This window comes from Vitis riparia, chromosome 4 (assembly GCF_004353265.1).
Source record: "Vitis riparia cultivar Riparia Gloire de Montpellier isolate 1030 chromosome 4, EGFV_Vit.rip_1.0, whole genome shotgun sequence".
In the NCBI taxonomy this organism is placed as follows: Eukaryota; Viridiplantae; Streptophyta; class Magnoliopsida; order Vitales; family Vitaceae; genus Vitis; species Vitis riparia.
Genome location: NC_048434.1, coordinates 13,498,069 through 13,511,189, shown reverse-complemented (window position 1 = coordinate 13,511,189; position 13,121 = coordinate 13,498,069). Strand labels below are relative to the sequence as shown.

At 27.7% G+C, this 13,121-nt stretch overlaps 1 protein-coding gene across 2 annotated transcripts; it reads left to right on the top strand.

Annotated features, from left to right (window-relative positions):
* The first annotated feature begins 6,359 nt into the window (after window positions 1–6,359).
* Window positions 6,360–8,247, top strand: LOC117913598 (protein TPX2-like). 2 transcript variants are annotated; one of them, XM_034828609.1, is made up of 6 exons: window positions 6,360–6,403; window positions 6,516–6,620; window positions 6,840–6,938; window positions 7,061–7,120; window positions 7,215–7,309; window positions 7,962–8,247. In XM_034828609.1, exons 1-6 carry the CDS (start codon window positions 6,371–6,373, stop codon window positions 8,065–8,067), a joined length of 498 nt encoding a protein of 165 aa, XP_034684500.1. In that variant the 5' UTR covers window positions 6,360–6,370; the 3' UTR covers window positions 8,068–8,247. The 2 variants fall into 2 exon arrangements, with proteins under 2 accessions (XP_034684500.1, XP_034684499.1); XM_034828608.1 differs by having other exon boundaries at window positions 7,953–8,247.
* The last annotated feature ends 4,874 nt before the right edge of the window (window positions 8,248–13,121 follow it).

Below are 13,121 nucleotides of genomic sequence, written 5' to 3'. Positions count from 1 at the left end.
TTACTACTAACAGGTTTGATGATGTCTACTATAGAAACCTTGTGAACAACTCTAGACTTCTTCGGTCAAACCAAGCTTTTATGGCAGATAACATAACTGTTTCCATGGTTATCTTGTACAGTAGGTTTCCTAATCTTTTATCCATGACTTTTAGGGCATCAATGATGAAGATGAGCTATTCATTAGTGTACTTGCTGGAAAATATGGAGAAATAAGGAAAAATTGTAGAATGGTGAACTAGATATATATCTACACATGTAATATGAAAGAAATGGTGTTTCCAAGGCTTAATTTGAGAATGGAATGCAGCTCTGTAACATATTGCCAATGGCTTGAATGTAATCCATGAATAAGATAGTGTGAGAAATGAAACTTTGTAGTTTCTCAAGGTTAAGTCCCATGCTTAGCTTTATATAAAATCAAAAACAAATATGGAGTTTGGGAATTGGACTGTTGACATACACGTGTCATGGTCCTATAACGAGTTAATTGAAAAATCTTAGCTTTTATCACCCTTCAAATTGTCACCAATTCATGAGCAAAATATGAACCCTAAACCAAAAAATCCATGGCTAGAAAGGTAATCAAAGATGGTAGGGCATTTCCCACCAAGCTCTATAGCAAAATGGGTGTTGAATACTTCAAACATTAAAAAAATAAAAAATAAATCCCAAAACACAAACCCTAACCAAAACTTCAAGCCAATCAAACATTAAAAAAAGAAAAATAAGAAGCAAAAACTACCAAAAAATTAAGTATTTCCGACTCATTTACATTTACTTTTGTGACGGATTTAGGCTATTGCAAATTCTAACACGCCCAATATTCCATCGCAAATTGAATTGTCTATTGCTTATATATAATATTTGTCGACGTTAATTGCAACAACAAATACTTGTTGACAAAAATATTATTGTGATGGATTTAATTCATTGCAAATACTCAACTAATATACTTTGTCAAAAAAGCAATTTACCTATAGAAAAAAAAAAAGGTGAACTTTTATAATCAATTTTTTCTATCAAAATTACTACTCACTAAAACAATGTTATTATAATGGATAATAATACCACACATAATTTGTTCTAAAAGTAATTGTTGTCTTATGAATATGAAATCTTTTCACCATAGTTGTATGATAAATATGATCTAGTAAATGGAAAAACAATTTTATGATTATTTTTTTAGTTTCATACAATATTTATAGAGAACATATTTTTTTAATTGTAATAGTTTTAACATTTTAATATTTTTTATGGTCCATTTTAGAAAGAAATTAGTGAAATATTGTTGATATATAGAAAGGATGAAAATATTGGTTTTTATGGTTATATCAAGAAATATCAATGGATGTTCTTATACAAAATATTAGTGAGATGAAAATTGATCAAAACTTAAGAAAATGTTGAGAAAAAATCTAAATAAATGATATAAAAAGTAATAATAGAAATTTTGAGATTGTTTTATTTATAAATAAAAAAAAAAATTGGCATATGTATGATATAATTGGTGACATCCAATACTAATATTTAAAATTTAAAAATACATTTTATAGAGATTTATCTAATTTCAATGTATTCAATAACATAAAAAAATGATAATGCATGTATAAGTATTTTTTATTTTAAAATATTGATAATTTTATTTATAAATTTATATTTATTTTATATTTAATTATTATACAAAATACAAAATAATTAAAATTAATTAATTTATTATATATACATATAAAATATATATATTAATTCATGCATGTATAATTTATAATAAGTATTTATATATAGATAATATTTATGATAAAAATACAAAAGTATAGGATATTTACATTTATGAATTTTATATATATATTCTTTATATTGAAAATAATTACAAAGTTGACTTGGTCACACAATTGCTTCCTTTCAAACTTGAAGTGATGGTTTCAATCCCCAAAAACAACATTCAAGACGATATCAAAAACTAAAACTAACAAAGAGTGTTGTGTCTAGCCAACAACCAAGCCAATATCTAAAACTAAAACTAGCAAGGAGTGTAACAAGGTGCTCTATGTGAATGTGATTAATGAAATCAAGATTTTTTTACATCCTAAAATCTTTTATTATTTACATTTCCCAACCAACTGAATCAGTTGGTAATAGTGATGGTCCAAATCCATTGGATAGTTTATCGCAAAAAAAAAATTTATTGGCAATGGAAAATTTCCATCGATAGACTTTTGTCAACAAAATTTTCCTCAACTACCATGTGTTGGGAATATCCATTGATAAATGTTTATTCTGACGGTGTATATCATTTGAAAAAAGTAAAATTTCTTATTGTGAAAAAACATAGAATACCTTGGAGTTGAGAACAATGTTGAATGAAGAGAGCCTTGACCTATAAAGTCTCCACTTAGGATGGAAAGTGAAAGAGGAAGAGGAGAGTGTAGAAAGAAGAGAGTGAAAAGGAAAGAAGGATAGCGGGAAACAAAAGAAAAGTAGCAACAAACACTCTGAGTATTTTATGAATATTTGAAATTTTTTAAAGTATTTTTTTTTTATATAAAAAAAACGCCTCCTAAGTGTTTCCCTAAAAAAACACTTGTAAGTGTTTTCAAAATATTGTCAAACACCTATTTTTTTACCTTAAAAATACATTTAAGTGTTTTTAGGGGTAGAAACACTTTTAAAAAGCATTGCCAAATGAGCTCTTAGTTTATACAATGAATAAAAAAATAAAATGGAATATATATATATATATATATATATATATATATATATATATATATAGAAAAAAATATGTATATATTAAGATTTCATATCTCATTAGATAGAAAATGCTTATTTTAGGATATGGTTTCTAATGAGATATGAATCATAGGATATCCTTGGATATTAAATCTAATAGATATAATATCTTAAGGTAGCATATTCATTTGAGATATGTTATGTTTTACTTATATTTAGTCTATAAAATGAATAAAAAAATAAAGAATATATATTATTTTTCAATGTTAATAATAAAAATTATATTGCATTCCAATATTTCCTATTTAAAAAATATGAAATTTCTCTTACGTTTAATAAAAAAAATTATATTATGTTATTCAAACATATAAAAATTATATATATATATATTAATATCATTTTACAATATATTTTATAATTATCTTTTTTAACAACTCATCCAATGTTATAGTAAAATTTGTTTATTTCGTAAAATAAGTAATATAAAAAAAATAAATGTATGATACGTGACTATGTATATCCTACATCTTCCTTTATAATTAACATATCCTATGTAGATATAAATAAAAAAAAAGTAGATATATTTCAGTACTTATCTTATCCTATATTTAGTTGAACATATGATATTATAAGTGATGAAATAACTTATCTTATCTCATTACTAACAAGAAAATATGATAGAATATGTTATTCTCTATCTTATCCTATCTCATAGTATATCTAACCAACCAAACATAATCTAAATAAAATTATTCAACCATGGATATGAATGTCACATAAAATAAGGTCATGTTTCAATGACCGGATATAACATGAGATAGGATAAGAGAGGGAATATTATATCCTATTTCTTGTTTGGTTGATAATGGGATAAGATAAGTTATATGTAGATATAAAAAGATGGTAGATTATATATTTCAGTACTTATCTTATCTCATTACCAAAAAAAAAAAATGATAGAATATGTTATTATCTATCTTATCATATCTTATAGTATATCCAACCAACCAAACATAGTCTAAATAAAATTATTCAACCATGGATATGAATGTCATATAAAATAAGATCATGTTTGGTTGACCAGATATAACATGAAATAGGATAAGAGATGAGATATTATATCATATTCCATATTTGATTGATAATGTGATAGGATAAGTTATCCCATTACTTTTCATATCTTATGTTAAACCAAATATGAGATAGGATAAGTGGTGAAATATATTATCCATCATTTTTATTTTTTTTTTAATCCCTTCTACATGGGATATGTTAATCACATGCTAAGATATGAGATATACATATCTCATATATCATAAATTTATTTATTTTTATCAAAAAAAAAAATTTATATACTCATTTTGCAAAAAATATTTTTTAAATTATAAATTAAATTTATGGTTAAAAATGAAAAAACTAATAAAATATTTATAAAATAATATTATATATAATATATAAATTATTTTTATATATTGAGTAACATAATATAATTTTTTTTTATAAAGTTTAAATATTTTAATCATGAATATTGTTAAATATAAGAGAAATTTCATATTTTCTATTTGTAATATAATTTTTATTTTAAACATAAAAAATAATATATATATATATATATATATATATATATATATATATATATATATATATATATATATATATATTATTTATTTATTTATTTATTTATTTATTTATTTATTTATTTATTTCACAAATTAAAGATAAACATAATATAACATAACATATCCATTGGATATGCTAACTTAGAATATCATGTCCTTAGGATATGTATATTCAAGAGTATCATATCTCATTAGAAATCATATCCTAATATATGTATTTCCTATCTACTAGGATATATATATGATATATATATATAGATCTTATCCTATCCAATCCCACCAGCCAAACGTAACCCTAAGTTTTTTATAAAATCCTTTCCCATTCACAATTACAAAAATATCATATCCTACTTCTTACCATATTTTGATTCATGAATCTACATGAGTTATACGGTTTATTTGGAATTTTTGTTGAGATGAAGAATGCATTTGAAAATGATTTTATGAAGTGTTTCTAGTCTTTTTAACATTTGAAAACTTTTATCTTTCAAGTATTAAAGATGTTAGAAACACTTCTTAAAATTACTGTCAAACACACTTTAAAACTTTTTCAGCCTATAGAGTAGAGGTAAGCCAAAAAGCTATCGACTCATCAACCTAAAAGGACAAACTCTATCAAATTAATATAATTTAAAAAAAAAAAAAGTTAGCAGTTCAATTTGAGGAATTGGTTAAGAACTGACTGAAAGTGAACTGAGCCCAACCACTAAAGATTAGGGAATGCGGCTCTAAGTTGGGCCTTACAGAATGAAATTAGCCTGCCTTACCAAGCTCAGGCCAGGCCATTGTTGTCTTTCACTCTCTTTGTCTGTTTTGGGAAGTGGAGCCCATGGATTAGTTTGTTATGCAAGACCCATCTCACATATCAAGTCATTAGCATAAGGAATGAGGTGTGTGTTAAGCAAGTTTTTGTTGATGATGTTTCCATTTCAATCTCTTTATATGATTATTACCTAGATCTTCATCATTAACACCTAATTATCTCTTTAATTTCTATCTTTAAGAATAAAAAATTAGTGATTAGAAAATAGAAACACCACCCTGCGCATGACATACAAAGCTCACCATGGAAACACTTTGTTACATAACGGACTTAACAAGAAATACTTGAAAGTGGGTGGCCAATAACTATTCTCGTTAAGGTTTGGATTGTTTTTTAAAATGAGGATAATAATAAGAAATTCATTAGCATGGAAATCAAATTCCCAAAACCTTAGGATTTTAATTTTTTCTTTTATTCATAGTATTGTGATTCATCTTTATTTTCATCTTATTTTGATTTGTTTTCTTACATATCCCGTGAGCATAGGATATGATTTTCATAACAATGAACTTTTATCCTTCTTTCTAAAAACGATCCAAAACATTAGTTGATATGAGATGAAATTGATTTCTCATTTTTATTTTCTATTTCAACATTCCGAACATAAGGCTAATTGGATTTATAACATTGACCGATCACATATTCTCAAATTACGTTATAAGTAACATTTTTTCAAATATTTTACCAAAAAAAGTTGTAAGAATATAAAAAATTCCAAAAATCTCAATTTCAATTGGTGGATAGTGAAAGATTAATAAGTATATTCAATGCATAACACAGTGAATAAACCAGAAGAGGGAAGTAGGTTGATGTTTTATCTGAGGCATGACAGCGAGAGAAAGGGAACTTTTACAAACATGTACTCTTCCAACTTAAAGTAAAGGTTTGGTCAGTCAGCAGTAACCTCCAACACTATTTTTAGACTAAACCAAGTAATTGAGGTTTGAAGGAAAGACTATAAAGAAATATGACAAATGTGGATGAGAGGGAGGTTTAATCAGAAAGTTTGGTATAAGAAAAGAAGAAGATTCCCAAACATGCTGGTGATGTTGCAACAGAAGGAAACTCTACCAAACAGTTACAATTCTCCAAACTTCCCCTAGCTCATGAGTCATGTCCCATATCCCACTAGCTTTTATCATCTATATATTTGCTTCAATTCATTCATGCTGCTACCACAATTAATATCCCTTCAGTTCACAATGGAGAACCCACACACCAGACCTGCTCAAAAGGTTGCTCTTCTTCTTCTTCTTCTTCTTTTGCTACTGCTGTTTTTATAATATTCTTTTTCTGCGTTAGAATGTAACTGAATGTGTTTTTTTTTCTCTAATGTTTGGAATTTAGTTTGTGAAGGCTGGTTCACATTCTGCTGTTCCATGGAGCTCTACTAATAGAGAAGTTGTGAGATACAATATTCCACCTCAGCAGGCTTTCAGAAGCCCTTCTTGGGTAGGATTTTATGAAGGGTTTCAGCTAGTTTTCATTGGTTTATTTCCAGTATATATGTTGTAACCGAGCACACAAGACCACTTTTGTACATTCACTTGCTCATTTTAACTCAAATTTGGAGGGTTTGAAGTAACAATGCAATAGAGAAAGGTGATAATTGAGTGAACCTCTGCTATATATTTTGAATTTATTCTAACATTGATCCATGTTCACTTCCAGGTTTCTCAAAAGCCCCCCACAAAAGAAAACACCAAACCGGTAGAATTCAAACTCCACACCCAACAAAGAGCGCTAAAACGTGCCATGTTCAACTATTCGGTGAGCGCTCACTCATCATTAGCTTACTTCCATCACACAGAAAACACATAATCTTCTCAGTTTAAAATATAGTGGAAACTTTGTTTACTTGTTATTGATATCAATGGTGGACATGCACACAGGTAGCAACCAAGCTATATTTCATAGAGCAACAGAAGAAGCTAGAAGAGAGGGTGCAGAAGGTATAGTAGATTTCTTAGACTAAGCCTTCTTCTAACATTAATCTTTGTAGGTAATTGCAATATGATAGAAATTCTGATCAATATGTAAAAGCAGATGATACAGGAGGAAGAGGTCAAGCTGCTGAGAAAGGAGATGATCCCTAGAGCCCAATTGATGCCTTTTTTTGATAGACCCTTCTATCCACAAAGGTAAAATAATACATATGGACCAAGATTGCACCACAAAAGCTTGCAAAATTCATCATAAATTAAGTGAGTGTTTAGTAAACCAATTTAATAACTTAAAATGACTTAATAACTTAATTTAAGTTATTGAGTAAATTAAACAACTTAATGACATAACTTAAAGTCAAAAACAATTTTAAGTCATAAATAAAAATAATTAATTCATTCTTAAGTCCACATATTCATTGTACTTTTTTACTCATATTTGTCCTAATTATTTTCACGATATTTTTTGTTACTCGATTTTCTTTGTCTTATTTATAATTTATAATGATAAATATGTCGATTTAATGATTTAGAAAAAAAAAATTAAGTTAATTTTATCAAACAATCTTAATACTTAAAATAAAAATTAAATAATAAGTTTTAACTCAACAACTTAAATATAATTTAACTGAAAATCAACTTAAATCATTAAATAATAATTATTAAGTTTTATACCTGACTTAAATAATAAATATTAAGTTTTACCAACACCCCCTAAGTTGTAAAGATATAACAAAACTTCATGTTGAAACCAACGTCTAACTCTCATCATTTTTTTCCTTTTCCATTTGGGTTTTCTTTTATTTTTTATTTTTTATTTTTTATTGTATTTTTTCTGCAGATCAAATAGGCCTTTGACGGTTCCTAAAGAGCCATGTTTCCACAACTTGAGTAGCAAATGCTGGAGCAGTGGAGTTGATGATTTTTCAGCAGTGTCCAGCTATGAAGCCCATTAAATAACCCGACTCTTGAATGTATTCTCATTAAATTCTCACAATAGTTGATGAATGATACATGCTTTGGGGAGGGATTTGAGTAGTAGGGCACTAGTTTTGCGGTAGAAGTTGTGCTTGTGCTTGTGAATAACTAGTGACTTCTCTAGCTAATTCTAATAAACTGAGTTGCTTTTTTCTTTATCTTCCTTTTTTTTTTTTTTTTGTAACTCTTTGGAGACAGGAGCTGCTTCATTTTCATCATCCATTCAATTTACTAGTTTCTCCACTTAAACAAGAAATTAAACTAAACAAATAATTGAAATGCATGGGATAGGATATGTATACAAAATTTATTATATGTTGGATAGTATATTCATTACGATTTAGATTTATTATATCAATGTTTGAGTTTATTTTATGAAGAGAACAAAAATTGGAATCTAAAATAAATTGCATTTAATGTTCAATATTTGGTTAAAATAATAATTCTATTGCATCACAATATTTGTTATTAAAAAAGGTTTAGAATGACTCTCATATTTGGTATTATTTAAAAATCATTCTAAGGTATTATAATTTTAAATGTATAAAAAAGAAATATCAGACATTGCTAAATACATAAAAATAATTTGTATATATCTTAAATATTATTATTTTACCATATATCTTACACATTTTTTTAAATTAGTCTTTTGTTAACTAAAAATTTAATTTTTTGTTTTTTACTAAATGAGTAATATAAAAAGATATTTCAAAAAAAAGTTTATGAGAAGAAAAGACTATTTTATGTTTAATATTATTTGATTTTTTTTTATATAATTTATAATTTAATAATTATTTTTTAGTTATTTTTTAATAATATTTATGATTAAAATTTTAAATTTTATAAAGAAAAAAATTATTTTATGTTGTTAAATATATAAAAACTATGTGTATATATTAAATAATATATGGTAGTGTTATTTTTCAGTATATTTTATGCATTTTTTTTATGTTCTTTTTTATTTTGAACCCAATTTAATTTTTAAACATTTTTGTTTATTTTTTAATAATATTTATGATTAAAATTTTAAATTTATAAAAAAAAAAATTATTTTACGTTGTTAAATATATAAAAACTATGTGTATATATTAAATAATATATGGTAGTGTTATTTTTCAATATATTTTATGCAAATTTTTTTTATGTTCTTTTTTATTTTGAACCCAATTTAATTTTTAAACAAAATTTTTTGTTTATTTTTTGATAATATTTATGATTAAAATTTTAAATTTTATAAATATAAAAATTATATTATGTTGTTAATGTTGAAATCCAAAATAGATTTAAAGAGAAAAAGAGAAAGAAGAAAATCTAGGATTTCTCATTATGAATTCTCTTGGGAAAAAAAATACAATACTATTAGGATTTAAATAAACCTAGTAAAACCTAAAAAAAAAAAAGAGAATAATTCTAATATAGTAACTAAATAAGAAAGAGATATAGTAACTAAATAAAACTATTAGATACTACTAAACCACCCCCCCCCCCCCCCCCCCCCCCTCTCACGGTGCAGCAACAAGAAGTATTGAAAGTTTGCCAATTAAAAACCAAAAACGAGAAAGTAGGTGTGACTTGGTAAACAAATTTGCAATGTATAGAGAAGAAGGAACAAAGAGCAAAGTAAGAGTGTTATGCTAAAGGTGATGATAAGTAAGGTGACAATCAATCTCAATATGTTTGGTCCTTTCATAAAAACGGAGTTGTGAGCAATCCAAATAGCACTCTTGTTGTCACAATACATCGGAGTGGGACAAGAAAGTGAAAACTCGTATCAACAAGTAACCAACATAACCAAATTGTCTCATTGATGGTAGACGTCATAGCATGTACTCAGATTTTGTAGAAGATCAAGAAACAATAGTCTATTCCTTGCTCTTCCAAGAAATAAGAGAATCTTCCAAAAATATACAAAATCCACTAGTAGACTTGCAATCTTTAGGATCATTAGCCTAGTCAACATTAGAATAGGCACACAACTCTAAAGAGGAAGTGGATGGAAATAAAAGACTTTGAAATATAGTGACCTGAAGATATTGTAGAATACAAAGAACAACAACCCAATAAATTGTAGTAGGAGAAGCAACAAACTAACTAATAATGTGAACAACATAAGCAATGTTCGAATATGTAATAATGAGATAGACTAAGCTGCCAACAATAGTATGACATAAAGTAAGGTCTGACAAGGGGTTATGATTAGTCGACTTAGAGCGACTTATTATCTATGATTTAACTTGATATTTCATTAGTTTAAGAGTAATTTTATCTTAATAAACATTACTTTTATTTTTTTAGGTCTCAAATAGCCAAAAGTGCGAAAATGAAGCAATACAAGGCAAAATTGGAAGAAAAATATGAAGTTCGACGAAAATGTGAAAACCGCCATAACGGGAGCTCTCAAGCGCCACAGCAGCCTCTTACGTAACAATTTGCATAACTCACCCTATAGGAAAGTGTCGAGATGGGAAAGACTTAAATATCACGGCGCACGCATGTGGAAAATCATAGTTGGGGACCCAAGACAAAACCGTCACGGCAGGAAGAACTTGTCCACCACAACACCCGAAGGAATTTCAAAAATCCTGGGGACCCGAGCCAAAACTGTCGCAGCGAGAGGAGCTTGTCCGTTGTGGCACCCGAAGGAATTTCAGAAATCCTCAGGACCCGAGACTAAAGTGCCGCGGTGGGAGGCATTGAGCGTCACAACACGATATTTAAAATTTGAAAATTATTTGTTCTTATCTCATTCTATTCATATCCGAATTAGGTGGGACTTGAGTTTGTGATATCAGGGCTATAAATAGACGAAAGTAGGGTTTATTTCGGGAATCAAAGAGACCTGGGATAAAGAGGAGCTTAGAGAACAAGAAGGGGATTTGCAGATTTCCTTCTACTTTTCTAGTTTATTCTTCCATTTTCTTTATGATTATAATTCAGGATGTTTGTTCTTCATCTTAACATGAACTAATTTCCTTTATCTAGGGCTGAGATGTAGCTCAATTATGATTTATGTTTTAAATTAGTTTAATTTAATTCTCTGTTTTGCATCAATTTATTTGTGTATCTATTCTGCACTTAAAGCTTTCAATTCTTAAGGGCCCAAGTTTTGATTGAATTTATTATTTAGGTTGATAACGAGATATGGAATCTAAATTAGACCCATAGAATATATTACGTTAGAATGAATGAATAGTAGAGATACATTACACCATGTTCTAAGAGAATAATAGTTAAATCTATAATAATTTCATAGATCTTAATTACTCCTTTAGACTTAAATTCACATAGGGATGTGTTGGGTTAGTAATTTAAGGAGCAATTTGATATATTTTGAGAGAAAATATTGGTTGGCTTAGGGAATTAAATCTCCAAATAAAGCATAACAAAAATTAGGTTAAGTAAACAATTGCATGAAAATGTTTGTAGTGAAATCAAAAGCCCTAGATCGTTTAAATCATAAGAGTTTGAATTTATTTTCTTAACTGTTTAAGTTACCTTCTTCTGCAACTTTAAAAATTCAGTTGATCAAATAGCAGTGGAAATAATAAATTTTAGTAATTAGTAGCATAGTCCTTGTGGTTTGATATCCGTACTTAAGTACAATTATATTACTTGAACAATTTGTATACTTGCGAACCAGCTCATCGGGTTACCATTAGAAGAAGAATACTAAACATTAACCTTAAGAGGAGTATCGATGGTCTTAGTATCAGTAAGGCAAGATCGATTGAGAATATCAATAGTGTACTTAAACTATGAGAGAAGATAAACTTTTAGAGAAAAGATTACCTCAATACCCAAAAAGTATCATAGAGCATCTAAATCCTTCATTTCAAAATGGGAAGCCAAATCATATTTCAACACTACAATCTCATCAACATCATCACCTATAATAATCATATCATCAACATATAGAGAAAGAAGAATATGACCAACAGAGGTGCACTTTAGAAAAAGTGCAAGATTGTGATGACTATAGTGAAATCCAAGAGAAGTAAGCACATGAGAGAACTTCACAAACCAAACATAAGGTGCTTGTTTGAGACCATATAAAGCTTTCTAGAGCTTGCAAACTTCTCCAGGGTTATGAGAAACATTAGGAGGGAGAACCATATAGACTTCTTCTTGAAAATCACCATTCAAGAAGGCATTTTTTACATCCATCTAAGATATATGCCACTAACGAATAAAAGCAACTGCAATAAGAGTACAAACAATAGTCATCTTTGTAACTAGAGCAAAGGCCTCCTCATAATTCATACCATATTGTGGACCCATATTTTTCACGTGCATCCCCACGTGTTGGCAAGACTCACTTTTAAATGTGAAAAATTATATTTTAATATATATAGAAAAAAAAAGTTAAGAGTCACCACTTATTTTTATTCCTTTTTAAGGGAAAATAAAGTAAGAAACTAAAACCCTAAGAAAGATGACTCCTTAAACTTTTGGAAAAGTGTGTCTTTAAAAAACTCGAGTCTAAGTCTAGGAATTAGGTTACCTATCAGGAAGGTATCTTCAAAAGGTAGCACCCCTTTAAGCCTTAAAAACAAGTCTTTACTGACTACGTTGAGGTAAACATGACAATTAATCAATAAATCAATAATACCAAAGAAAACAAAGACGATCAAGTCTAAGGGCAAACAACATGCTATTCATATCCAAACAAGTATATCAAAGTAAACAATCATATTGGAAATGAAGATAGGCATACTTGAGCTATAATCCAAATACTTTCATGAAAACATCAAAGTTAGTTTAAATATTATAGCATACATTACGCATTTAATCTCATTCAAATAATCAAAGCATACAAAGCAATGACATATATCAGAATTTCCACACTCAAAATTTGCATATTTGAATAATTGAAATGATAAAACTGTGAGAAACATACTTGGATAGCATGCATAACTTACAATGTGTTTACATGTAATAAAATAGGGTTAGAACAACAATTCATGATAACAAACAACTATGATACAAAACACTAATATAAATTACATATGCATAGCTAAAACAAGGGCAAGAA

Bases quoted from the DNA above. Each gene is read 5' to 3' on its own strand.
- LOC117913598 (XM_034828608.1), top strand. From the start codon at position 6,371: ATGGAGAACCCACACACCAGACCTGCTCAAAAG. The intron at 6,939-7,060 runs GTGAGCGCTCAC...ACATGCACACAG, and splicing joins GTGCCATGTTCAACTATTCG to GTAGCAACCAAGCTATATTT. The intron at 7,121-7,214 runs GTATAGTAGATT...ATGTAAAAGCAG, and splicing joins TAGAAGAGAGGGTGCAGAAG to ATGATACAGGAGGAAGAGGT.